At 44.2% G+C, this 24,046-nt stretch overlaps 4 protein-coding genes across 9 annotated transcripts; 2 read left to right on the top strand and 2 right to left on the bottom strand.

Moving 5' to 3' along the window:
• Window positions 1–920: 920 nt before the first annotated feature.
• On the bottom strand, window positions 921–13,983 carry LOC6592957 (protein vestigial). Its single transcript, XM_002017923.2, has 8 exons — window positions 13,942–13,983; window positions 11,340–12,284; window positions 7,820–8,303; window positions 6,835–7,170; window positions 1,944–2,035; window positions 1,528–1,727; window positions 1,390–1,451; window positions 921–1,313 (listed from the first exon to the last, which is right to left on the bottom strand). The coding sequence occupies exons 2-8, from the start codon at window positions 11,433–11,435 to the stop codon at window positions 1,264–1,266; spliced, it is 1,320 nt and encodes a 439-aa protein (XP_002017959.1). The 5' UTR covers window positions 11,436–12,284; window positions 13,942–13,983; the 3' UTR covers window positions 921–1,263.
• Window positions 13,984–16,246: 2,263 nt separating this feature from the next.
• On the bottom strand, window positions 16,247–18,825 carry LOC6592958 (aspartate--tRNA ligase, cytoplasmic). Of its 2 annotated transcripts, none has more exons than XM_026984938.1 (5): window positions 18,757–18,825; window positions 18,272–18,372; window positions 17,866–18,191; window positions 16,781–17,802; window positions 16,247–16,707 (listed from the first exon to the last, which is right to left on the bottom strand). In XM_026984938.1, the coding sequence occupies exons 2-5, from the start codon at window positions 18,350–18,352 to the stop codon at window positions 16,544–16,546; spliced, it is 1,593 nt and encodes a 530-aa protein (XP_026840739.1). In that variant the 5' UTR covers window positions 18,353–18,372; window positions 18,757–18,825; the 3' UTR covers window positions 16,247–16,543. The 2 variants fall into 2 exon arrangements, with proteins under 2 accessions (XP_026840739.1, XP_026840738.1); XM_026984937.1 differs by lacking the exon at window positions 18,757–18,825 and adding an exon at window positions 18,604–18,685.
• Window positions 18,826–19,288: 463 nt separating this feature from the next.
• LOC6592959 (protein lifeguard 1) lies at window positions 19,289–21,958 on the top strand. 3 transcript variants are annotated; one of them, XM_026985217.1, is made up of 5 exons: window positions 19,289–19,305; window positions 19,809–19,857; window positions 20,451–20,761; window positions 20,827–21,075; window positions 21,145–21,958. In XM_026985217.1, exons 2-5 carry the CDS (start codon window positions 19,851–19,853, stop codon window positions 21,502–21,504), a joined length of 927 nt encoding a protein of 308 aa, XP_026841018.1. In that variant the 5' UTR covers window positions 19,289–19,305; window positions 19,809–19,850; the 3' UTR covers window positions 21,505–21,958. The 3 variants fall into 3 exon arrangements, with proteins under 3 accessions (XP_026841018.1, XP_026841017.1, XP_002017961.1); XM_026985216.1 differs by lacking the exon at window positions 19,809–19,857 and adding an exon at window positions 19,915–20,009 and having other exon boundaries at window positions 19,290–19,305; XM_002017925.2 differs by lacking the exons at window positions 19,289–19,305; window positions 19,809–19,857 and adding an exon at window positions 19,902–20,009.
• A 440-nt stretch (window positions 21,959–22,398) lies between these two features.
• LOC6592960 (protein lifeguard 1) lies at window positions 22,399–23,978 on the top strand. Of its 3 annotated transcripts, none has more exons than XM_026985218.1 (4): window positions 22,399–22,488; window positions 23,035–23,141; window positions 23,209–23,310; window positions 23,366–23,978. In XM_026985218.1, the coding sequence occupies exons 1-4, from the start codon at window positions 22,470–22,472 to the stop codon at window positions 23,870–23,872; spliced, it is 735 nt and encodes a 244-aa protein (XP_026841019.1). In that variant the 5' UTR covers window positions 22,399–22,469; the 3' UTR covers window positions 23,873–23,978. The 3 variants fall into 3 exon arrangements, with proteins under 3 accessions (XP_026841019.1, XP_026841020.1, XP_002017962.1); XM_026985219.1 differs by lacking the exon at window positions 22,399–22,488 and adding an exon at window positions 22,880–22,980 and having other exon boundaries at window positions 23,059–23,141; XM_002017926.2 differs by lacking the exon at window positions 22,399–22,488 and adding an exon at window positions 22,880–22,980.
• The last annotated feature ends 68 nt before the right edge of the window (window positions 23,979–24,046 follow it).

The raw sequence follows: 24,046 nt of genomic DNA, 5'->3' as shown, positions 1-24,046 counted from the left end.
TCGACGCTTATTTATGACTTGTGCCACCACTTGGCCACTATCTCAGATTTGTGCTTTCATTAATTATGCAAGATTCCTTTGGGATATTCGTTGTATATTTGTTTGTTTCGGTTTGGGTTCGGCGGGGGCCTTTCCTCTCCTTCTGTTCGGATGATAAATAGCCCGAGATTAATAAGGCGCCTGGCTAAATGGCGTGGAAAGCATTCACATTCGACGATTATGAAATTAGTGTTCTTCTTTTATGATTCTTATCTGATTTGAATTCGTTGGTTAATCAGTATGAAATCATTAGCCAGCAGATTTGAGATGCCTGGGTGGGATCAGTATGGCAGCGGCATCTTATTGTATTGATGTGGATTATACTGACTTCCAATGATTCTATTTACTGAAAGAAACCTATGACTATCAGCCTTAAGAATAAATGACTAATATTTCTGCCTCTTCATTTCCTGATGGATCGATAAGTCCGATAACTCCGACTGCGACCGATACTTACCCCCCCATTCATTAAATACACGATAGCCAGGGGATTCAACAATTGAAACAAACTTTATTCTATGATTGTATTCAAATTTTGTTTGATTTCTTTTATTTTATTATCTCATTTTATTGCATTTTTTGCTTTGTTCTTTTGTTGTTTTCCATTTGAATTTCGTTAGCCTAATTTGTGGAAATTGCAAAAATTGAAGTTTTAAACAAAATAAACTCTAACTTTGTTTGTGGCTTTAAAGTTATGTTAAAGTTCACGTTAACTATACAAGAAATGTCGATTATTAAATGTTATCAACGCAGGCTTCGAGTACAGTACCAATGCACCCGTGTATTTTTATACGTATATTTATTTGTATATTTATTTATGTATAGAGTGTATATGCATTATATATATGTATTTGTATATGTATATGTATAGGTATGTATGTTCTAACTTGCTGATATGGGATGCTAAACTTACAAAACCAAATTACTCTGAAAACCCTATGCTTAATGCGCGAAAAATTGTTTACAATTTGTGTGTAAAATGTACGAATTATATTTAAACGTTAAACATTATGGTAAATTTAAATTAAATTTCGATATCCCGTTGTATTGTTTTGCTCACACAGAAACACAGACTGCAGGCTGCTTAAGAAGTGGTTCCAAAGCCCGACTGAAAGTCTGGCTATTTTTGAGGGGCCTCCACCTCCCAATCCTTAAGATGAGAGAGAGAGCTGGATTCTTTCGATCGGAGTTTATACATTTGCTAGTCCACCTTCTTCGGTCCACCTAGAACCAGTAAAGATCCTTCGACGTCTCCTGCACTTGAGCCTCCAGACCTGTTGTGAAAATAGAGCAGAGCGTAAAGGGGATTACTAAACTTGGTCGAGGCGCGTCCTCTTTCGATCCACTCACCTGCCATTGTGGGATAGCTGGAGTACTCGAGAGCATGGGCCGTCGGCTGGTCGTGGTGGAGTCTGCAAAGAGTTGGGAGGAAGATCAAGACAGAATGTTAGTCGCAGTTGCAACAGCCGCATCGATTAGGGGTCGCACCTTGAACCGTGGCTCGCGTACTGCTGGGGCAGCCTGAGCAGGCTACCGTATTGGGCCATATTGTGGTGGTAGGCGTGTGCGTGGGCTGCGTGCGCATGCGCCGCATGGGCATAGGAACCGTAGTGGGCCGCCGCTGCGTGCGGCACCCATGGATCTGTGGCATAGCCAGTGTCCGTCGCCGAGCCATACAAGTCGGTCACCTATGGCAGGGAAATAAGGGGAGATGGGAGATGGAGATCGAATTACAACTTATTTAGAGACAAAGCAGCTGTGAAGCTTCGACTTCGGCCTCGATTTCGGCCTGGAGCCCTTGAAGCTGTAATTGCATCACGTATTGCAGTTAATCGGTTTCGGCCTGGACCTGGGCCTGGGCCTGGGCCTCCTTCGCAATTCTAGCGCATTGTTCGGGAGCTTACCTGAGGATGTGTGGGCGCGGGTATGGGGTGCACGTAATTGCTGTTCCAGAACGATGGTGGGAAGTTGCGAGTCGACATGGGGCTCTGGCTTTCTGTAAGACACGAAACGAGTAACAAAAATATTTATAGTTGTAGGCTATTTTTTGTGTAACTTTCTACCAAAGTTCTTATTTAACATATCATATGATTTGGAAACCAGTTTTAAAAACAATAAGATGTGTATATTCAACCTTTTTAAACTAGAATTGGTAGAAGGGTCCTAAGGTGATCTTTTTATAGGGGGCATAGCTTCTAGGATATCTCTCTAGTCCTCTATCACCTTATCCTTTCAGTGCAATTTGAAAGAATCAAATATCTTAAACCTGTTTCTACTCGACTTTCAAGTAGCTTCAAGTCCTCTTGGGGCTATTTCCATTCACTTGCCGGAATGATTAACTGGCAAAGTGCGACAAAAGAAGTGGCAGCATCCCAGGCCCAAGGCAAGTCATGAGGGGATTCGGGATTGGTTGCCAGCTTCCTCGCCTCGACGACGGCGCCACGGCTTGTTGCAAATAACTGAGCGGAATGTTTTCGGTTGTCGCTCGTTGTCGTTGTCGCGTTGTTGTTCAGGATCATCACTTGTATTAAATGGTTGTAAATCTACGCGTTTATGAAATCGCACGACGCCAGCAGCCGCAGCAGCAACAGCAGCCAGGGACAGGCAGAAGAAAGACATCTCCATTATGTGTAATGGAGCTCCCTCTGGTCCCAGGCCACAGGCCCAAAATAGCTGCCGAGGAGGGGAACGGAGCCGGCAAGGACTGCAATTGAGGAGAATCCGAGGGAGCCTGATACCAAAAACTTGCATAGGCGCATTTGCGTTGACAACATTCCAAACTCAATTCGAGAGAAAAATATACAACAACTGGAGGCGGAATCGAGTGGAGTGGAGGCTGGCTGCACTGAAGGATGTGGATGTGGATGTGTAATGTTTGTGCTTCGATGCCGTCGCGAGTCGACAACTCTGGCCGGCACGTCTGTGAGTGTGCCATGCATGCTGATGATGCGGCTGGATGCCGCGTGCCTCAGCTCCTGCCTCCGATTGCGACTGGCTCCCTTGCCAGAAGTCGTCATCAGTCCCACAGCGCTGTTGCCATTCACTCACTCGCTCAGCTGAAACCGAGGAATTCCCATTAATGTGCAAACAAGCAAACTGCTAAAGATATTTCAGCTATACTCGTATCTGCTGTTGCCTCAGTCTTAGTCTCAGTCTCAGTTTTGGTGAATCTTGGCTGGCTCTCCACTCGCCGTTAGCATTTCACTTTCATCTTCAAAAGCGAGAGCCGCTGCCTCTCTCACCTTTCACCTTTATCCTAATGAAGTCACCAGCGACATGGCCAGCAATTTATGGCCCGATAAGGACCGATCGCCAACGATGAACAGACAGAGACGGCTAGAGAGATGGAAGGAAAGGAAAAGATTGTCCTAGAAGACAACCAAGTGGAAATAGCTGTGCGACCCCAGCACGGTCTTTGGGCCTCTCTTGCTGTTTCTGTTTCTGTATCGGTTTCGGTTTCTGTATCTGTTTTGTATCTGCGGCTGCTTCTGGGTCTTTTTCTGGTTGTGTTTCTCCTGCTGCAGCGGGTGCCAAGGAATTTTAAATCGAATTCTTGAGGCATCTAATTAAATACTCCTCGTAGCAGCCCAAGCACAAAACAGCCCCGAAAGGGAGCAGATGAATCGAGTGTTTTTGAAAAGCGATACGAAAACGAAAACCAGAGAGAGGCAGAGAAAAGTGCAAGCGTGCCACTCAGTCTCAGTCTCACTATCACTATCTCTCCTCATCTCTGTCTCTCTTTAGCACCCGTCCGTGTGCCGTGTGGCAGGGTGTGGTGTGTGCGGAGCAGTTAATTGAAATGCATTTTTAAATCGTAATGAGGAATCTATGCGGCATTCGGCATTGCCACCGCCAGACGAACCGCAGCACCGACAGCAGCAGCACCAGCAGCAGCAGCACCAGCATCGACCGCATCGCATTCCGGCGACATTTCATAGCACATTCCAACCAGATACATATACATATCTGTGTATATATAGCAGCAGCACATTGCGATAAAAAATCTATATAAAATGCTGAATAGTTTCAAAAGTACAAATGCAAATGGGCATCGGTGTGCGTGTGTGCTCAAATAGACAAATGACCAAAATGAACTTTAAATACCATTCAGCAGCCTCGACTCGACAGAGAGCACTACTACCAAAGAGGACGCCAAATGAAAACAAAAGGCAAATGTGAAATCAGCGCAAAAGTAAACAACATTGTTTTTATATGTATATTTAACAACTTGAATTTTATTTAAGGGACCGTCTATAATCGGCAATGTGTGCCAGTGTGCAGTGCAGAAGCACAGACAACGCGTATGCAAATGCCAAGAGCACCCTGTTACGGGAAGAATTTATGGATCACCCTGCATAACGGTAATCCACGGACCAGCGACTAACGATATCGATTAAAGCTTAAGCTGCAGTGCAACTCTGTTTCGATCGAAAGTAGGGGTCAGATACGAATTCGAGATATAGATCTTCAAATTCAAATTATAGATCTACAAGAAGCAAACAAATTAAATATAGATTTAAAAACCCCGGCTGTACCTCTGAAAGGTTTTTTTGCGTTTATTTTGTTGAATCACAGCTGCATAAGTGTAGATATATTATCTGCCAAATTGAATATCGTTGGGATTCATCTAAACTCACGAAAACAAATTGGCATTGAAATAATTCACTGGTTCTGTAGAATTTAAATATAAATTGTATATTTCAGCATTTAAACACTAAAATCTTATTAGACAAATAGTCGCTGGTGTGTCTCTGAATTTGATATGAATTTAGAAGGGAAGAAAACTCATTTACCGTCAATTAGCAGCCGAATGAGCACCAGAAATTGTCCAATTATCGCAAACCGAACGGTAATTGAATGGGAGCTGAAATTTGCACAATCAAAGTGGAAGTTGGAGAGGCGGTGGGTTGGAATGGCAGCCACAGAAAGTCAATAAAATGCCAGGTTTAAGAGCAATTCGCGGTGGGCGAAGGAATACACCGCAAACTGCTCGAATCGGGGGGATGGAGAAACGGTAAAGAGATGTAAAAATACTGTTAAGTGGGTGGAACACGTACGAAACATTAGCATAGGGACTGCCGACACCTGCTCGGCATTCAAATGAGAAGATAATTGATTGATTGAGCAGTGGAAATGTATTTGCACAGAAGATATAGATACGAGTACATGTACTTTGAATTTCAAGACGATCATAATGGAACTTCGCCTTGCCACTGACATCTGTCTCAAGGAAATCGCATTAAAGGGAAATAGCAGCACATATTAAAAACAAGCCGACAGGCAAAAAGTATACGTAAGTCAGAGAGGAGACATATGTATGTACTTGTAGTATATGTATATGCATCGTATTTATAAGATAGACGGACAGGCAAAACAGACAGGCATGAACAAACGAAACGTTTATCTTCATTAAAGGAGGTAATTAATTTTGAAATCGAAAGAACAAGCGAGTGGCAAGTGGCAACTTGATTTATATGCTTTATTGTGCGCCTGTTCGGGTAGCACTCACATTCACAGACATCCCAAGGAGGGGAGAGGAGTGGAGACGAGTGAGTGGATTCTTAAAGTGTTTATGTTTTGCTTTTATGCGAGTATGCGTATGCCAGCATAAATTCAAATATTTAAAATAGCTTTCGCAGGAAAAAGATGGATGGAAATGGGAAGACCGTATGAGTTTTTAATCAAATTCAATATGAATTTCACTCACTCAAGCAAATCCCTCAGGCGTGCTGTGGAATGTATCGATAAATGGTCAAGCCCGCCGAAACATAAATCAAAGTTGTTATACCGTAGGACACTCAACAGCAGCATACATTGAGAGCGTTCACCTACTATTTAAACCCTTTTATATGCGTGTCTTTTACATTATCTAGAAATATTCAAATGTGTACCAACACACGTCAGAGGTCTTCCAGGCCCTCATCAACTTTGGTTTTAGCACTTGTCATATGTACTACTATGTGATGACAGGCCATTCCAAGTGCGTTTTTCTCTCATCTAATAAACTATTACACGGTTTGAGGTCTACCGTATGACAAGCTTTGAGTGACTTTACCTACCTACTTTAGCTATCTTTATCTTGTATACTCCAGCTGTTTAACACAATATTACTCGTACTTTAAAAATGTATGTGGATATAATATATAATTTCATCATGGTTATACCCCCATTATGCTTGGTCATCACTCAGAACTTGTTATACGGTAGACCACGAACCGTATGATAGTTTATTATATGAGACCAAAACGCAATAGAGAAAGCCTCGACTCTACCGAAGCTATCACATTTGGAATTTATAATTCTCTCTCTCTATTTGTACTGCTGTCGAGAATAATTGAATATTTTTTAATAAAATTTCACTCAACGCTTGTTATACGGTAGAACAATTATGGTAGATGATGAGAGCAAAGCGCAGTTAGTTGACATTAGCGAGAGCACTTGTGTGGGCTGATTAAATCTCTCGCCTCTCATTTCGCCCTACCCTCCCACATTCCAGTGGCATAATTTGCCCGCCGTAAATTTCCCGCGAACATTTTAATAACTTAGCTGAACTTTTTCCATTTTTTCTGCGGCTGCTCTGTTTTTCACCTAATTATACACGAGTGCCCCCATTGGGGGAGCAAGTGAGGCACGGCCGCCGCTCACATGCGGCAAATCGGGGCAAACACGCAAACTGACAGCCGAGACAAGTACATGACACGAGCGGGTCTTTTGATCAGAGCTACAGGCTCCCCACTGAGGCCGGAGATGGAGGAGTGAGAGCTGGGAGAGATTGGTGATGCTTCGTTCTCCTACCTTTAGTGTCCTTGTTGTTGTAGTTGAGGGCGCGGGAGAAATGCTCGTCGACCACGCTGGCCGTGTCGCCCGAGTAGTTGGTGAATACAACGCAGGTGGCCGACAGATACTGAGCTTGCCCCTGGCTATTGCCGCCGACCGGCTGTGGGGCATCCAGGGTCGGCAGTTCCTTGGGTATGGCGCCTGTGGCCGTTCCGCCCGCCGATGATGCACCCACTGGCGCACCGCCGCCGTGCAGCGAGTGGCTGTGCGCGTGCACGTGGCGGGGCGAGTCCGGGCCGGAGGAGCAGGATGATTCGTTGTGATGCTGGTGCTGTTGGGAGCCCACCAAGCGTGCTGAAAAGCGAAATCGGAGAAATATTTCACAATCATTACGGATAATCAAGGGGGTTTATAAAATTTGATATCATTTATTGAATGTTAACTGGTTTGGAATGCCATTCCGCAATTCAAAGAATTTGTAAAGTAATTAGCGCGAGTGTGAAATGGTATCCACTGGTGCTTTCTCTCTCTCTTTCTATGAGTGACGTTGCCAAAAAAATACTGCTATGATATATACATAAATATATCGATATCTAGATATTGGCTTGCAGGCCTCCACTAAAGTTGCAACATCAAATGAAATTCTTGAAATTCCAGCGTAATAGAAAAAAAGTTTTGTACTTCTGGGGGGGCCATAGTAGATCAGTTTTCTCCAGGATCTTATAAGAATTATGAATACTGTTATATGGACTATACCGGCAATTTCAGCTAGATACTAATGTAAACAAGCGACAGACAGAGATCGACAGAGAGAGAGAGAAACAATGCTTGTCTCTACTCTATCGATTCGATTCATTAGTTCTCCGATAGAATTTTTTTGAAATTTCCCATTTAGCTGCGTCGAGTGCCATTCAAATACTTTAAAATTGCAATGAATCATCCACTCAAATAGGATGTAGCGCATTCGCATACATACTCGTACATAGATTGCGAGCTTACTCACCTTCAGCTTCGCTGCGTGGCACGTTGAGATCCTCTTCTTTGGTTTGATGCGTATGCGTATGCGGGTGCGGGTGTGATTGCGTGTGTGGATGCGGATGCGAATGCGTGTGCGTCTGTGGGTGCGGATGCGTGTGCGTGTGCGTTCGACTGTGCAGCGAGTGTCCGGCGGCTCCACTTAGGCCAGGACTCATGCCCAGCCCGACGCTGCCAACACTACTGCTCCCGGGCACATTACTACCCAGCAATCCACCGGCGGGACCACCGACTCCTCCGCCCAGCTGCAACCCGGAGGTGCCGACCTGATTCGCTGCCACGGCAACTGCCGCTGCCGCACTATTGTGCGCCGCCGCCGCAACCGCCGCTGCGGCGGCATTGGCGCTCACCGAGGGCGGAAGAATGGGGCTGCAGGGGGAGTGGGAGCTGCCAGAGGCACTCGATGAGGCGGCCAAATTAACGCCCGACGAGGAGTACAAATCCTGATTGAACTGCAAGCATAATATAGGGAGAAAGAGAGAGATGTTAGTGGGCTTTATACGTATTTTTCATAGAAGATATAAGAAGAAATATAAGAATTCGGCATTTCTTAAGTATCTATAACTATGTTTAATTGAATTAAGTACACGCTGTATATTCTATAGTACAACAAAAATAGAGATCTTTCGAGCAGAACATCATTTAAACAAAGGATAGTCCTAATGTCCCTAGTTTAAACTCCTAAATTCCTAATGTTCTCAAATTTCATGTATTGTATGTACCTATATTTCTAGCGTCAAAAGTGTGGGTTGACTGCCCCAACCTCTATCGTCGACCAGAGGTGGCAAGTAATGAGTTATGAGACGCGATGCAGCAAATTGAAAATGACACAATACGGAAATTTATGTTGATGGAAAATGCGAGAGAGGCCATTAAATTTACGACCGTACGGCGCATATTATCACGGAGTCATCCAAGGTTGCACCACAGCCCCGGAAGATGGGGGCTGGGGTGGCCGAGTGGAGTCACGGCTAAGGCGATAATCACGCCGCAATCTTCCAGCTTAGCGGAGTGTCAAACATAATGCGGCGCTCCGAACGATTTACGAGCAGCACCTTTGGCTGTCGCCGTCCCTGTCTAATGAGCCCATTAGGGGCACTGGCACCCCTCCTCATAAGTGGCCGATAATCAAACCCCTTGGTTATATCGGTGCCCTTGCTTCATGCAACATTTGCCGCCGAAAATGTTTCTAAATTTAACTGTGAACTACAATCCAAGCGAGAAGACCCTCCTGGCCCCAGTCGCACTACACTCTAGTGGCGGGGCACATGCCAATTATTATCGCGTCTAAGGGTTAATAATGGGTTAACCAGGCACGAACCATTTGGAAGAGTGCATCGGGGGCATTGACAGCCAGCGGAGGCATTGATTTATGTGCAGCAGCCAAGGGCGTGGGTTGGAGTGGGTGTATCGCAGTGTCTGGTGTCTTGGAGAGGGGCCAGAGCTACGACTTGCTGTATTTGAAAGTTTTCAACTTAATTAGATGAAAGCGCTGACTCACCAGAAGGCTAAGGAGCCCGGAGATACTTTTTGGTGGCTTGGAAATAGATACAATTTGAATTGAGACATCCCGACGCGCAGCGATGGCGGGAAACACTTGATACACAGCAAATATACCCCTCAGATCGTGTATCTGGATCTGTCACCTGGCTTAAGCACATAATCAATGCGTTCCGCCTTATCGCCCAACACTATCAGCGACGACACAACGGCAGCAGGAGCGGCCTGCCTGGCTGATCGTCGCCAAATTGCCCAAGTGGGGCAGACGAGGATGCCCCAAGTGCAGTAGCCCCCGAGGCGAGGCAGAACAATGCCTGCGAGAGATACAGATACAGAGTGCGTATCTGTATTTGCTGCAATGACCGTCTGTTATTAGGTGCAACGATATTTCGATTATGCTGAGCGGTCAACCCATCGATCACACGGCATAAATCACCAAAAGAGAGCCCGTGGCCCAGACCCTACGGCACAGAACAGAGACAAACCAGCGACAACTGCTGGAGGTTGACTTTTTGTTTTCAAATTTTTCGGGGTTCCTTGGGTCTCCTCTCGTTATCTGATCGCAGCTGTGTCGGTTGACAAAAGGCCCCAGGATCGGGATGCTTGTAGAGCTGGGCAAGAGCATGGGGATGGTGCCCAAAAGCGATCGGCAAGAACTAATGGCGATACACACAATAAATTAACAGAACGGGAACGAGATCGCCAAGGTTTTTGTTTGTTTTAGCTGCCCCAAGGAGTCGAAGGGGGAGTGAGGAACAAAGTGTCGACGGGAGGACAAAATTGTGCGTTGTCCGGCTGGGCCTGGATGTAGCCCACAGCCAAATAAACCGGTCATCCAGCTCAGCTTGAAGCTGCTGACTCAATCTGCGATTGGCTGCAGAAGACCAGAGCCCAGTCCCGAACACAGACCCAGACCAAGACCAAGACCCAGACCCTGGCACACAAATCCAGCTCGAGGGCCCGGGTTTATCTCTTATGGGCAACTCTTTATGGGCATGCAAAAGCATAGAATCAGAATCGTGTCGTATCGGTTACTTACATAAAAGGCCAATTTCGATTTGGTGCCGCGGCCTTGTATAATTGGAACTTGCGACACAAGAATTTCTTTGTGAACCAGCGACAGCAGCCAGAGCAGAGTCCCAGTCCGAGTCCGGCCAGACACTGACCAATAGCCCAGCCCTGGGCTCGGGTCGGCCCGAATCGCCTGGCCCCAGACTCCGCTCCGGCTCTGAGGGAGCCCTTTCTGGCATCGTGAGAACTTTTCTGTACTTGTCACAGAAATCACAGCGAAATCTTTGAAATCAATGTTAGCAAAAAATAATACGAACGAACAAAGCCCACATTGACCGATGGAATTCCATGAAATGTTTCTCTTTCTTTTACTCGTTTCTGCCTGTTGGATTTTTATTGTTTCGGGTGTCCCAAATCGATTTGCGTTCTGCGTGAATTCTTATGATTTGTTAGAAGCCTCTAATTATGCAGTTCGAGCAGGCCGAAACAAATTGATTGAAGTCGCGAAGCAGTTCCGTTGATTGGGTGAAGATCAATTAAGTGACACAGAACGTTCCAACTGAACTAACAAAATCGTACTTTGTCATTTTACTTTTTATAATTGAAAAGATTAATTCCATTTAGAGCTGAAGGCTCGTTATTTTTTTTAATATTTTCATTGCTCAAAAGTTCTATTTGGTCCTGATAGACATTCATCTTAATTTTGGATCAAAGATCTACCCTAATATGGTAAGTAGCAATCAAATTTCCGAAATATTCCCTATGAATGTATTTTCATAATTAGCTAGAATACAACTTTGGAAAGTCTTTAGCTATAAAAGACACTTCTTAGGCTTGGTTTGTTAAGCAAGCAAAGAGAATACTAGAGAATGCATTCATAAGATAAAATCTACCGACTGTAACTATGCATTGTACAACCTGTTCAGTTATGTTCAATTTGTCTATGTTTATTTATTATGTTATTTGAAAATACTCACCCTCTCATACTGATAGAATGAACGACTTGGTCCAGCGCGCCCATACAGATATGGATAGTAGGCACCGTACATAACTTCGGGGCAGGACACTGCCATTGTCGCAACCGCAATTGCAACTGCGTCGAGTCACTCACAATACACCAATACACAGAGTTATCACAGTTTTTGTACCGATTCGAGTGGAAATTGATTTGGAATCACCAATTGTCAGGGTCGCAACGGGAACCGGAATCGGAATCGGATCAGAATCGAATTCGCCTCGTAATCGGAATCTGCGCCTAGGCCTCTGGGCCCGGCTTGAGCTTCCGTTAAGCTCGTCAAGACACAGAGATAGAGTCACGGAGAGAGAGAGAGAGAGAGAAAAGCTAGCTTGGAGTAATTATAAAACCGGCTCTGCTCTCGACAACGACTCAAAGCTGCCCGGTGGTGGCGTGTCTTGTTGTTGGCTGGCGAAATTCCAGGAATGAAAACTCCGCTCGGCTAATTATATTTACATATTGTAAAACACCATCGCGTTTGTATCCAGAGCTTTAATTGCTTTTCGTCTTTTTTGTTTAAACTTTTGTTATTTTTTTGCTTTTCCGCCACAGCTCCTGTTTGCCTCTTTTTCTTCTCTTACTTTTTCTATTGCTATTTCATTTCTTTTGTTCACAAACTTCTTTTTCTTTGAATTTGCAATTCCCGTTCGTGAGTATTTTCTATCTTGGCTTTCCTTACGCCCCTCGTCTTCACTGCTTTTTGCTTTGTTTGCTCCGCCAGGCAATTGCAATTATCATTTCCACATTGTGGATTGTGGATGGATTGTGGACTGCTGATTGTTGATTGCTACTGCGTTTGTTTTCTATTTTACACGGCCACACCACTCCACGCCATTCCTTGTCATTCCCTTCGGCGTTGGAACTCCAGTTTTGCTTCTCATCCGCGTTTCCGTTGAACCATCGCATGCTGCGGGGGAAAAAGAGGGAAAATGCGTTAACAATTTGTTTAATTGTGCCCAACGCAAAAGTCTGCATTAATGTAAAGTTTTTAATTTTATGTAAAGCTGTCTGGGAGGGTCCGTTATATACTTAAATATTAACCATTGTACTGCAGCATTCCACAATGGGCGTTGAAGTAATGCATTGAAGTGCTACTATCATAAATTCCTGAAACCTATATTAACATTTTCATAGAAATATTAATGAATATAATTATTTCAGAATGGGATAAGGCATGACCAAGGACTTTGGTGCCAAATTGACACCTTTAAAATCATGAACAATTCCTAGTATTTGAGAAGTAGTAATTATTATTATATATTCTTATACACAAACAAAATAAAACAACATAAGTACCTATGGACACAAGATGAATGGAATTCAAATTTAAGGGCTATTTTAAAATAAACTTCGGCCATTTGAAACAGTAAAAACTTGCTTTAAAATAGCTCTTATAACTCCAGACGGTAAGTAAATATTCTTTTTGACTCATTATGTTCTAATCACTCAACTTAAAAAACATGGAAATGTTACATGTTAACAATGCAAATATATTAAGAGCGTAGGATGCAATACGTTTATATTAACTTAACTCAATTCTTGTCTACTAACAAATTTAAAAGAACACTTTCAACGGTATGTTCTACGACTGGACTTTAAATCTTTTCTTAGAATGCTCAATCGTCAATGGAAATTTAAGCAGAGTGTAGGGCGCTGGTTTAAGGTAGAGGGCTTAAGAGGGCTCCCCTCTTCACATCTTCAGGATTTGCATGATTGCATAGTAAAATTCAGTGCACTGAAACTACTCGCTTTTGTGCTTTGTGTGTGTGTCTGAAGAGTGGATTTAAGAGGGGACATATAGATATTTGTCTATTGTTCAAATTGATTTTATACGACTTTTATGGAATCCTGTTTCCGAGAACTTATGAATTGAACAATTTTAGCCCTTTATTTATCTATTAATGTATGTATTATTGCTATAAAAGTATATCTTCTAACATCGTATATTGTGCTCAGTGTCCAAGACAACTTCTTAAGAAACAGCTTTTTACTACTAAACACAATAAAGACTTTTCTCTGTTGTTCAAAAAGGATACGACGGGAATCCCTGAATGTGTTCCGGAGTCTGACTCACTACTCGAACCCTGAAGTGGATTTTATCTACTATGTCTAATATAAAGGTGTAATTTCCTTATCCTTAACAGAACAATTCCTATTCTATTGAAAGCAGTATTTAGGAGTAGTCATAAAAGTGTGCTCTTCATAATTTTTGCTCTAATTTTTCTTGAGTCGCTACAAAGACCTTTCCCGTCGGCTGATAATTAATTAGATATACTAAAAACCATATGTTCAATCCATTATTCATCCGACTAAAGTGTATGTCTCTTCTGAGGGCACACAATTAAAGAGGGATATTTGTGAAGAGGCAGCTAAATCCGTCCGACGGGATTTGAATCAGAGTACAAAACACGAAATTTATTATACAGTATAGTAGTGATTCAGTTACGTGATTCCGATTCTAATGGAATCAAATTATAAATGGAGGGTATACATATACAATTGGTTTCCAATTAAACTAGCAACAGATACCCCCTACCCTCGTAGAGAATTGATGACAGACTTACCAATGGAAAGTCGTATAATCCACAAAGATTTTCCAGGTTTTTAATACCGCAAGATTTACTGTATTTGTTTTATGATATATATCATGTGTTGTGCACTTTTGGAATATGTAAAAAATTCAACAATTTCACAAATCTGACATGGCTTTCTTTTATATTGTGGGGTAGATTAAAACTGATGCTTTTATGGGGTCGTTTTCCGTTTTGTTGTTGCCGTTAATTTGAATAGTAATTAAAATTATAAGCGCTGGGAATTTGCACGTGAATATTTGAGATTTTCGCGATACTTTTTGTGAATTTTATTTCTAGCCGAGAGACGACATAACACACAAAACATTTGCTGGGGGCACTCAATGAAAATATTTTCGCTAAATTCACAAAATGCCAAATTCCATAAATTCTTGGCGCAGGCGACGACAATGAAGGCGACGGCGACGGCAGCGGGAACACTGGCACTAGTGGCAATACATTAGTTTGACGCTTGACTTTGGCATTACGAGCCGCATCCGTTGAGCTTGACGGATCCGGAGAAATCTCAATTTTAATTGCACTGAAAAATGAACTGCACTTGGCGCAATCGCTCACTGGGATTCCGTTTTGGGTTTATTTCTTGTTAATTTTCACGTCGGAATAAACGTCGGGGCAACGAAACGGCGGACGCGGGCAGCAGCTGAGAATCGGAGAATCCGAGGAATCGGTGGAATCGGAGGAATCGCGAGGCACGAGCTCCGCTGCCGCTCAATCGGAAGATACAAAACAAACTGGCTTGAGGAGCGCGCGCTGTAGCAGTGTTGCCAGCTGCTGCGCCGGAAGAGAAGGTCGAAAACAAAATGGCATTTGGAGAGAGTGCTCTCTCGCTCGTAGCATGCGAGATTGGTGTGTGCGCGAGCGAGACAACCGCTGTGCGCCATTCAGCTATTCACGGAGGCCCCGCCCATTTGATTGTGTTGAGGGTTATTACTGTTGTTGCCGTTGTTGCTGCTGCCGCCGCTGCTGCATGTTTGGTGTCTGAGCTAAAGATACCCGCATCGGTGTGAAAATAAAATGGAGTGCGTCTCAATTGTGTCTTGAAGTAGACGGAAACTCCTCCGCAACGCCACGGTCAATCGTATGCAGGGGTGTGTATACATACATATATGTGTACATACATACATACATTAAGTAGTATATCGTAAATGTCTGCGTGTTTCCTCTGCTCTATGGACTCGACCATGTTTGATTTTAAAGTCCGTTTCCCGATAGCAGGAAGGCAGGCCGCACACACCAGATTGAAAGGAATTCGCATTCGTCCTTTTGTTCCCCAGCGTAAAGTATGCGCCAACTGTGTCAACAGTGTTCTCGCAGTGCCACCATCTGCCCCATGCCCCACAGCTCGCAGCGTGACGTGTACGTATTGATAATAATCTGATTCCAAATGAATACAATTTATTGTGGCGATGGTTTGTGGCTGACAAGGTGCAGACGTTAAGTCCTGAGAGCCTTGAGATGTTCGGCTACTCTTTAATTGGTGTTTTAGATACTTCTAGGTACTCGTAGAAGTTGTACTCCAAATCTTGCTTCAATACAGTGAAATCCTTCAAAGGCCGGCATTATTTCGTTTCAGATTGCCAAGACTCGTCCTTCCCTGGGAGTTATGTATGTGCATATGTATGTATCTAATCATTCATTTAAGATTCACACGATTTTGTCCTTCTGTGGAAGTTTGAAGTTTACCACTATGAGAGGCTCCTTCTCCTTATTGTAAAATCAATCAATTTCTCCAAAAAAAAACCCCGAGGGGTTAGGAGTGACATTCGCTTTAAATTTAGTCCAATAAATTCGTTTAAATCATGATGTCTGTAAAGGATCTGATATGAACAGATAAAGGCATTTTTGGAAAAATTTTCTGCCAACTCCCGTGAACGAAAAACTGCCCGTATCGGATTTGATTGAAATCAAATTAAAATATAAGGTGTTTTCGGTATTTTATAACAGTAAGCAGGATGATTCTACCAGGAGAGGCATCGCCCATGAAGTGTTACATAAATAAATTATGGAAATGTCTTGGATGTTTGATTGATTCATGTTTGGGAAAACTTTCGTTGCGTAGCGTTAGATCTGATGGATAGTCCTGCTATGGAAAATGTAGTCTTTCTGAATTCCCCTTTGTGCCATGCAGAATTCGTAATCCTGGCTGCCTAAACTATTCAATTCTATGGATCAGCATAAGCCCTACGTAGAGTTTCTCGGTTTCTCGACTGAACAATACGTACGAATGAATATTCAATGCTTGTCCAATCGAAATTCTTGTTAGAAAAAACCAAAAACATTTAATTTTCAGTGAATAAAGTACAAAGACACGCGTACAGATTTATTTCTTTACGAATCATCCAATTAAATCTGACTCTAGGCAGTCTTCTCTTGCAGTGTTCGCGTTGTTTAACAACTCTGCAGCATGCTAGTCTTGGCGATGAAAAAGAGGCTGGTCACATAGGTAAGCGGGAATATGGGATCAGCGATTAAATAAAAATAACTGGAGGAAGATTGGAAAGTCACAGGGAAATTAAAACAATGCTTTTTCGAATTTAATTCAAATCGATAGAGTATCAGGGTTGTGGTGATGTGTTTAAGGCGTTAGCCGCTTGGGATCGCGTGGGAACATGGAGGTCTTGCGAATGTTATCCAAGCCCAAGTACAGCATGACCACTCGCTCCATGCCAATGCCACCGCCGGCGTGCGGGGGGCAGCCATAGCGGAAGGACTCGATGTATGCCGCAATTTTGGTGGTATCTGAAACAAGAAAGATGAAGAATTGGTTTTCAACAGGAGCAGATAGGGAACAGCTTCATTCAGAGATACTAACCGATACCATGGTGCTTGGCACGCTCGATTAAGTACTCCGGATCGTGTATACGTTGTGCCCCTGACAGGATCTCCTCGCCACGCATGAACATGTCGTAGGAGTTGGAGTAAGTAGAGTTGCTGGGATCGGGCATCGTGTAGAAGGGGCGTATCGCCAGGGGGAACTTGTCCAGGATGTAGAAGTCAGTGTCGTACTTGGCCTTGACCAGACGACCCAGTAGCTTCTCATTTGGCGTCGACAAATCCTCCTCATCGCCCGTCTCCACGCCAGCCTCGCGCAACATAGCCACGCCCTCGGAGAACTGCAGTATCAGTGGTGGCTCCAAGAACTTAAAAGCATCCACCTTGTACTGCTGTCCCACTGACTCGATCTCACGGCTGTAATTGTCGCGCAATCCCTTGAAAATCGCCGTGAACGTGTTTCCAATTGTGTGGAGCACCTCGTGGTAGTGGTACTTGAAGGCCATCTCCAGATCAAGACCTACAAACTCTGTCAGATGCCTGTGCGTGTTCGAGTCCTCCGCACGGAACACGGCCCCCACGGTGTACACCTTGTCAAAGTCGGCGGCAATTGCCATTTGCTTGTAAAGCTGTGGCGACTGGGCCAGATAGGCAGAATCCTTGAAATAGCTGACGGTGAACACATTGGCTCCTCCTTCACTGGCTGCCGAAATGATTTTCGGCGTGTGGATCTCGGTGAAGCCCTGCTCGGTGAGAATATCACGGAACAGGCGGCAGACACCAGCCTCCAGGCGGAATATAGCCTGATTAGCCGGCGTTCTCAGATCCAAGACACGATTATCCAGTCTGGTGTCCTGATTGACGCGGATGTTGAGACCGTCATCATCGGCGTTCTCTGGACGCGAGGCATCCTCAATTTGCAAAGGCAGCTGAGCCTTGGCCTGGGAAATTACAAATATTTGTTCGACACACAGCTCCAGTGTTTGCTCCGTGCAAGATTCGATCTTGTTGGGCACTGAGACGGGCTTGGCCTGGATATCGATGATGCTCTCCTTGGGAATACTGCAAAGAGATGATTGGGATTAGAAATTAATGATCATCCTCGTGCTATTTTTCAAGACATACTTTCCCGCGAACTTCACCATCTGCTTGGAAATGATGTCGCCCACAGCCAGTATGCACTGCACTGTACTGCTCTGCTGGCGCAGGATAAGGAAGCACTGTTTGCCCTTGGACCGCGAAGTATGGACGCGTCCTCGTACCCAGAGCAATCCCTTTTCCAAGTGGCTGCTCAGCTCGTGCACAGCCACGAAGTTACGCTCACTGCGTTTGTCCTTCGATTGAATCATCTCAGAGAGGCCGTAGCGGCCCAAGGCGCTGTCTTCGGCGCTGTCGCCAGCTGCATTGTTAGCGGCAATAGCTGTTGCCGTCTCCGCCTTCTGCTCGGCTTTCTGTGGAGATAAAGGTACAAGCATCAGAGCTGTTATCACCGCCAAACACTCACGCCACGTCCGCAGAATCACAAAATTACCTTGGCTGCCTTGGCCAGCTTCTTGGCTCCCTTCTTGGAGACCTGCTCCCCATTTGCCACGTTCTCCTTGTCTTCGACCATATTGGAATGCACACAAATGGCTGTAAAATAAAAATGTATCGTTCAATACAGTGCCACAAACAAACTCGTAAACCGCATAGATTCTGATAAGCAACAGGCAACTGGTGGAATGGCAAAAGCAGCGGGGGGGAGCGACGAGTTGCGTCACTATCTTTATAAATAGAACCTAGCGGATGAGATGTCCCATTTGCGAATTAAATGACAGGGGCTTCCGGCTCTTTCTCAATGCAGGTCAGCAACCCGATCCCCACCTCCGCTTTCCATATGTCTGGAGATGAGCCCTTTGTTACAAGCGGCACGGCACGCACATAACCTAAACGTAAATGCTTGTCTTCGCGGGGACAATGGCTGCACTAGGTATGATTCACCGTCACTTATTGATTGTTCACATAGTTAAGACGTACCAGAAAATTCTCGCCCTTTTAATACAGAAACGAAAAGATTACACGAGCGTCGTGGACGATTGCAGCATGCGAGTCGGCCAAAAAATTCACTAAAATATACCAAACTGCATTGCTGGTATATTTTAGTGCATTTTCGTCGACTATCGATGTCTCTATGCATTTTCAAGGTGTCGCAAGCCGATTCAGTTTTTACTGACGTCATATTTTACAGATATCTATTACACAAAACAAAATAAAAAAGTTTTCGGTTGTCGTCCGATATTTAGCTTACGAGCGTAGCAAGGACGCAGGTAGCTGTCATTTTTATATTTCTTTCTTTTCCCATCAAGTTTTTTATATGTTGTCTTACTGCCTTCCTTAATTGGAAGTGTAGTGGAACAGTCGTTTTATCAGAATTTGCGCCACCTTTAATATTATACGTTTTTCCACCCTAATCGATAAGTCGATATTCGATAGCTCGCCTAGCACATCTCTAGGATAATTTCGTGAATAATCCATAAAAACAAAAAAAGTTTACTTGGTTAAAGCAGTTTTGTAAACAATCCAGAGGTAAATAAATTATCTTAAAGTGCTTAAATCAGTTATTGGGGCTTGGCTTGTGGCAAGCAATTGCAATTCATTCTCCTTGTGGTGTTCCCTCCGGTATATTTGTGGATCTGTGGCTGAGTGAGTCACCGTTTTTCTGGCGGATACAAACAAACCGCTCTAGTATGTATTATTGATGTGTGTAGACTCCAGCTGCACCAATTTAATAGCTACGACTAGAAAACAGTGTGTAGGTAAATTAATAAACGGCATTGCCTTTCAAGAGCACTCCCACGCTCACATAGCGTACACGTCACTTCTGCCACAACAAATCCATAAAGCGACCAGGAAGAGCCCAAATTAATTAATAATTGCATGCCACAGGATGGGGGGTTTCCAAAAAGAGCGTAACTTTTTCCCATTACTGTACTACATTTCTTTGCTGCTAATTTAATTAGCCAAACAAACAAAGTGGCTGCGGTGTATCAGCACTTATTTTATGTTATCACTTCCATCTCTGCTTGCAGGTAAATTCTCATCGAACTTAGTGCTACTCAGCGACCTCAACAATGCAAGGTGAGTGCCAAGGGCCAAGGCTTGACTAATCGAAAGTTTCTTGGGTCTACTTCACAGCAGCATCTTTTAGAGATCTTTAGAGAGAAAGGCCGAGAGCAGAACCCACAGTGCAATGTCGTGGCAAAGTGTCCCTCAATATCCCCAGTACCAAGGTCTATTTTAATTGCAAATTTTTTATCTAAATTTATTGCTTTTTTGGGTTATTGCATGCTTCTGTTTTTGTAACCCGTCTCCTTGTCTCTTTTGAGGATTTCATCAAACCTGCTTCTATGGTGCAGTTTTTCCAGAACTACCCATAAAAAGTTGAATCATTGTAATGCCGTCTTTCCATTAAGAAGTTATATTTGTACTCCCTTATCATGGTTGAATGTGTTTACTCTAGAGAGTTGTTGGATGCTTGTTATCATTGTTCTCTCATTTTTTCGGTAAATACTTTGTGCAGCCCCTCCAAAGCGAATCATTCCGATTTCTCAGTTCTGGGTAGCGAATGCGAGGTTTTTTCCATCTTTTGGACCTGGCCTTGTGGAATGCTCTAGAAGAAAAGTTTGAAAGTTGTGTACGAAAAGAAAGCTAAGTTGAAATGTATTCAACAGATCCAAATCAGCAATACAATTACGGTGGCTATCCACCGCAAGGAGGCTACGGTGGCGGACCTCCGCAAGGCGGCTATCCGCCCTATGCCCAAGGAGGAGCTCAACCTTATCCACAGGGACCGTATGGCCAACCCTATGGACAAGGACCCCCACCAGGTGGCTATGCTCCGCAACCGGGTTTCATTCAGCCACCACCTGCAGCAGGCGGCTACGGAGCCTACGATGATCCAGAGAGTCAGCCCAAGAACTTTTCCTTCGACGACCAGAGCATCCGTCGCGGATTCATACGCAAAGTCTATTTGATTCTAATGGTAAGTGGGGTGCAATAGCGGTTTCATTTAAGTTTATGTAAATTCTCAATTTGTTGTTCTTTTAGGGCCAACTGTTGGTTACTTTCGGAGCAGTTGCCTTGTTCGTCTTTCACCAGGGAACAAAAGACTTCGCTGCCAAGAACATGTGGCTCTTCTGGGTGGCTCTTGGCGTAATGCTGGTCACTATGCTGTGTATGGCCTGTTGCGATAGCGTACGCCGCCAGACACCGACAAATTTCATCTTCTTGGGATTATTTACAATAGCTCAGTCGTTCTTAATGGGAGTAACGGCCACTCGCTATGCCCCCAACGAGGTGAGTGCTCAGTGAAATTAACACTTTCACATGCCAGCAGCCTGCTGATCGATACTTCTTTGATTTCAGGTTCTCTTGGCGGTGGGTATAACGGCGGCTGTTTGTCTAGCACTCACGCTCTTTGCAATGCAAACCAAATACGACTTCACGATGATGGGCGGCATTCTGATTGCCTGCATGGTGGTATTCTTGATCTTTGGCATTGTGGCCATGTTCATGAAGGGCAAAATCATCACGCTGGTCTACGCCTCGTTCGGAGCGCTTCTGTTCTCCGTCTACCTAATCTACGATACGCAGCTGATGATGGGCGGCGATCACAAGTACTCCATCAGTCCCGAGGAGTACATCTTCGCGGCCCTGAATCTCTATTTGGACATCATCAACATCTTCATGTACATTCTCACTATAATTGGAGCATCGCGCGACTAAGGATCCCGCGCGTAGACAATCGATTTATTTCCAAATATTCTTTACATTTTAACCGGCTCCAGCTTTAACCGGCTTACCTATTGTTGTCGTCTAATCTCATTCGCCTCTAACCAGTTCTGACACTGAGAAACGAAACGGCGGCTATATTCAACTTAAAGATTACTCAAATATCTACTATCAATCTATATCTTTCCCCGTTGTGTTTGGCCAGTTTCCTTATATGTAGTTGGTAATATGTGTTTTAAGGTGAAGTGAATACAAAATTAACATTTTAATTTGCTTTTTGTTATGTAATTCGTATTTAAGCTGGTTTCCGACATGATTTTGAATGTCAAGAATTCCCCCTCAGCCTCTTCGGAGTATTATATAAATGCAGTTGCGAGGATAATTAAAAATACCAAATTGATATGCCATTCACATAAAAACAATAAATAGTCACGTATATACATGCATACATATACATATATACTATATTATATGCAACACGGCTTGCAATTGTTAAATACGTTTAACTTTGTAAAACTACGGAATCCCGAACTATATTTGTAAATCTAATACCGAACGATGTAAACTCCGCAGCGACACTGAGTTTAAAGTCAACAATAAAGCGCGTCTATTTATTAAGGCTGGATTGTTCTGACCACAGAGAGCAGCCTTTGTAGGTCTTCTCCATGCCGATTTACCCTGGGGGCATTGCCACCGCCAGTGGCATTCAACATCATCAGTTTTCAGTCGACCAGCGTCGCTTGCGCACGGATTACACCAAAAGGCGAACTTTATCAATTAAAATACCTTTTCTTTATCATTTGTCGCGTTAGTTGGCCTGACTTTCTTATCGCAGCCACACAACTGTGTGCGTGTGAGTTTTGGTGTCTTTCAAATTTGTGTGTGCAACCGGGTCACCGCCACCTGCGGCTCAGTAGTTCGTGTGTTTTCCACCGATATAGCCGCAATATACAAATAAAATGTATCACTACCAGCAAGGCAAGTACAGGATGTGATGGGAGCAGTGTCGATGGCGGCTAAGCCGAAAGAAGAGTTGTGGCGAGAAAGAATTCCCGATAAGATAATCGTCGATTGCCAGAGCTCTCTCTCTCTCTCGCTCTCCCTCTGAGACCAATAATTGTATTGCAGGGGTTTATATGTGATTCACCTACTATTGAACATTTGTTGGGCCACAATATATAAATTACTCAACAGCACACACATGTGTGTACATTATCTGTTATCTGCATCTACTGTGCGTCGGCGATGTGTTCGTGTGCGTGTATGGGAGAGTCGATTTGATAAGAAACATGGCTAATCTGCAAATAGTCGGCCATATGGGATACTTTCTGGTAGGGCAAATGGGTTAGACCATCGTCACCTCCAAGCGGAAGAGCTCACACGACACGTAACTGTAGCGGCACAGAGAGGGAGCGCATATATTGCATACTATCTATAACAATCCAGCCATGAGCAACCACTTTCAATACGGTTAGTCATCGATGAATTAATACCCAATTCCTTTGAACCTGTCTCCATCCATAGGCGATGAAACTGGCGTCTACACAGATGCGGAGGCCGACAAGAACTTCGATTTTGATGACCAGAGCATCAGGAAGGGCTTCATTAGGAAGGTCTACCTTATTCTGATGGTGAGTGAAACATAACTTAATCACGGGATATCTCTAAATCTCACTTATGATGTATCTGACATCCTAGGTACAACTGCTGATTACTTTTGGTTTTGTCAGCGTGTTCACCTTCTCAAAGGGCACACAGGAATGGGTCCAGAAGAACCCATACCTCGTTTGGATCGCCCTGGTGAGTGGCTGCCTTTTACAGGATAGCATGGATATAACAGCTCTATGTTTTGCAGGTCGTTCTCATTGTGACTATGATCTCCATGGCCTGCTGCGAGAGCGTTCGTCGGAAAACGCCACTCAACTTTATATTCCTGTTCCTGTTCACAATCGCCGAGTCCTTCCTGCTGGGAATGGTGGCCGGCCAGTACGAGGCCAATGAGGTGCTGATGGCCGTGGGAATCACGGCAGCCGTGTCCTTGGGCCTCACCATCTTCGCATTGCAAACCAAGTGGGACTTCACGATGTGCGGCGGAGTGCTAGTCGCCTGCCTGGTGGTCTTCATCATCTTTGGCATTATTGCCATCTTCATACCAGGCCAGGTGATCGGTCTAGTGTACGCCTCGCTGGGTGCCCTGCTCTTCTCCGTGTATCTGGTGTACGACACGCAGCTGATGCTGGGCGGCAACCACAAGTACTCCATCAGTCCCGAGGAGTACATCTTCGCGGCCCTCAACCTCTACCTGGACATTGTCAACATCTTTATGTACATACTGACCATCATCGGATTGGCCCGCAGCTAGACGCCTCAGTGACCGTGTGTGCGGCAGTTCCCATACAAGTTCTAGAAATATGTAATTTAATTTTATGTACGCTATACGAAGAAATACAGATTTGACTACTAGCCCACCAGGTCCGCGTGCTCACTTTGGTTGGGTATTGCAGTGTGGATCGGTGCATCTGTGGCTCAGCTGCAT

The sequence above is a fragment of the Drosophila persimilis genome, unplaced genomic scaffold (assembly GCF_003286085.1).
Source record: "Drosophila persimilis strain 14011-0111.01,24,50 unplaced genomic scaffold, DperRS2 tig00000002-arrow-pilon, whole genome shotgun sequence".
Classification (NCBI taxonomy): Eukaryota; Metazoa; Arthropoda; class Insecta; order Diptera; family Drosophilidae; genus Drosophila; species Drosophila persimilis.
This window is presented reverse-complemented; position numbering and strand designations above follow the sequence as displayed.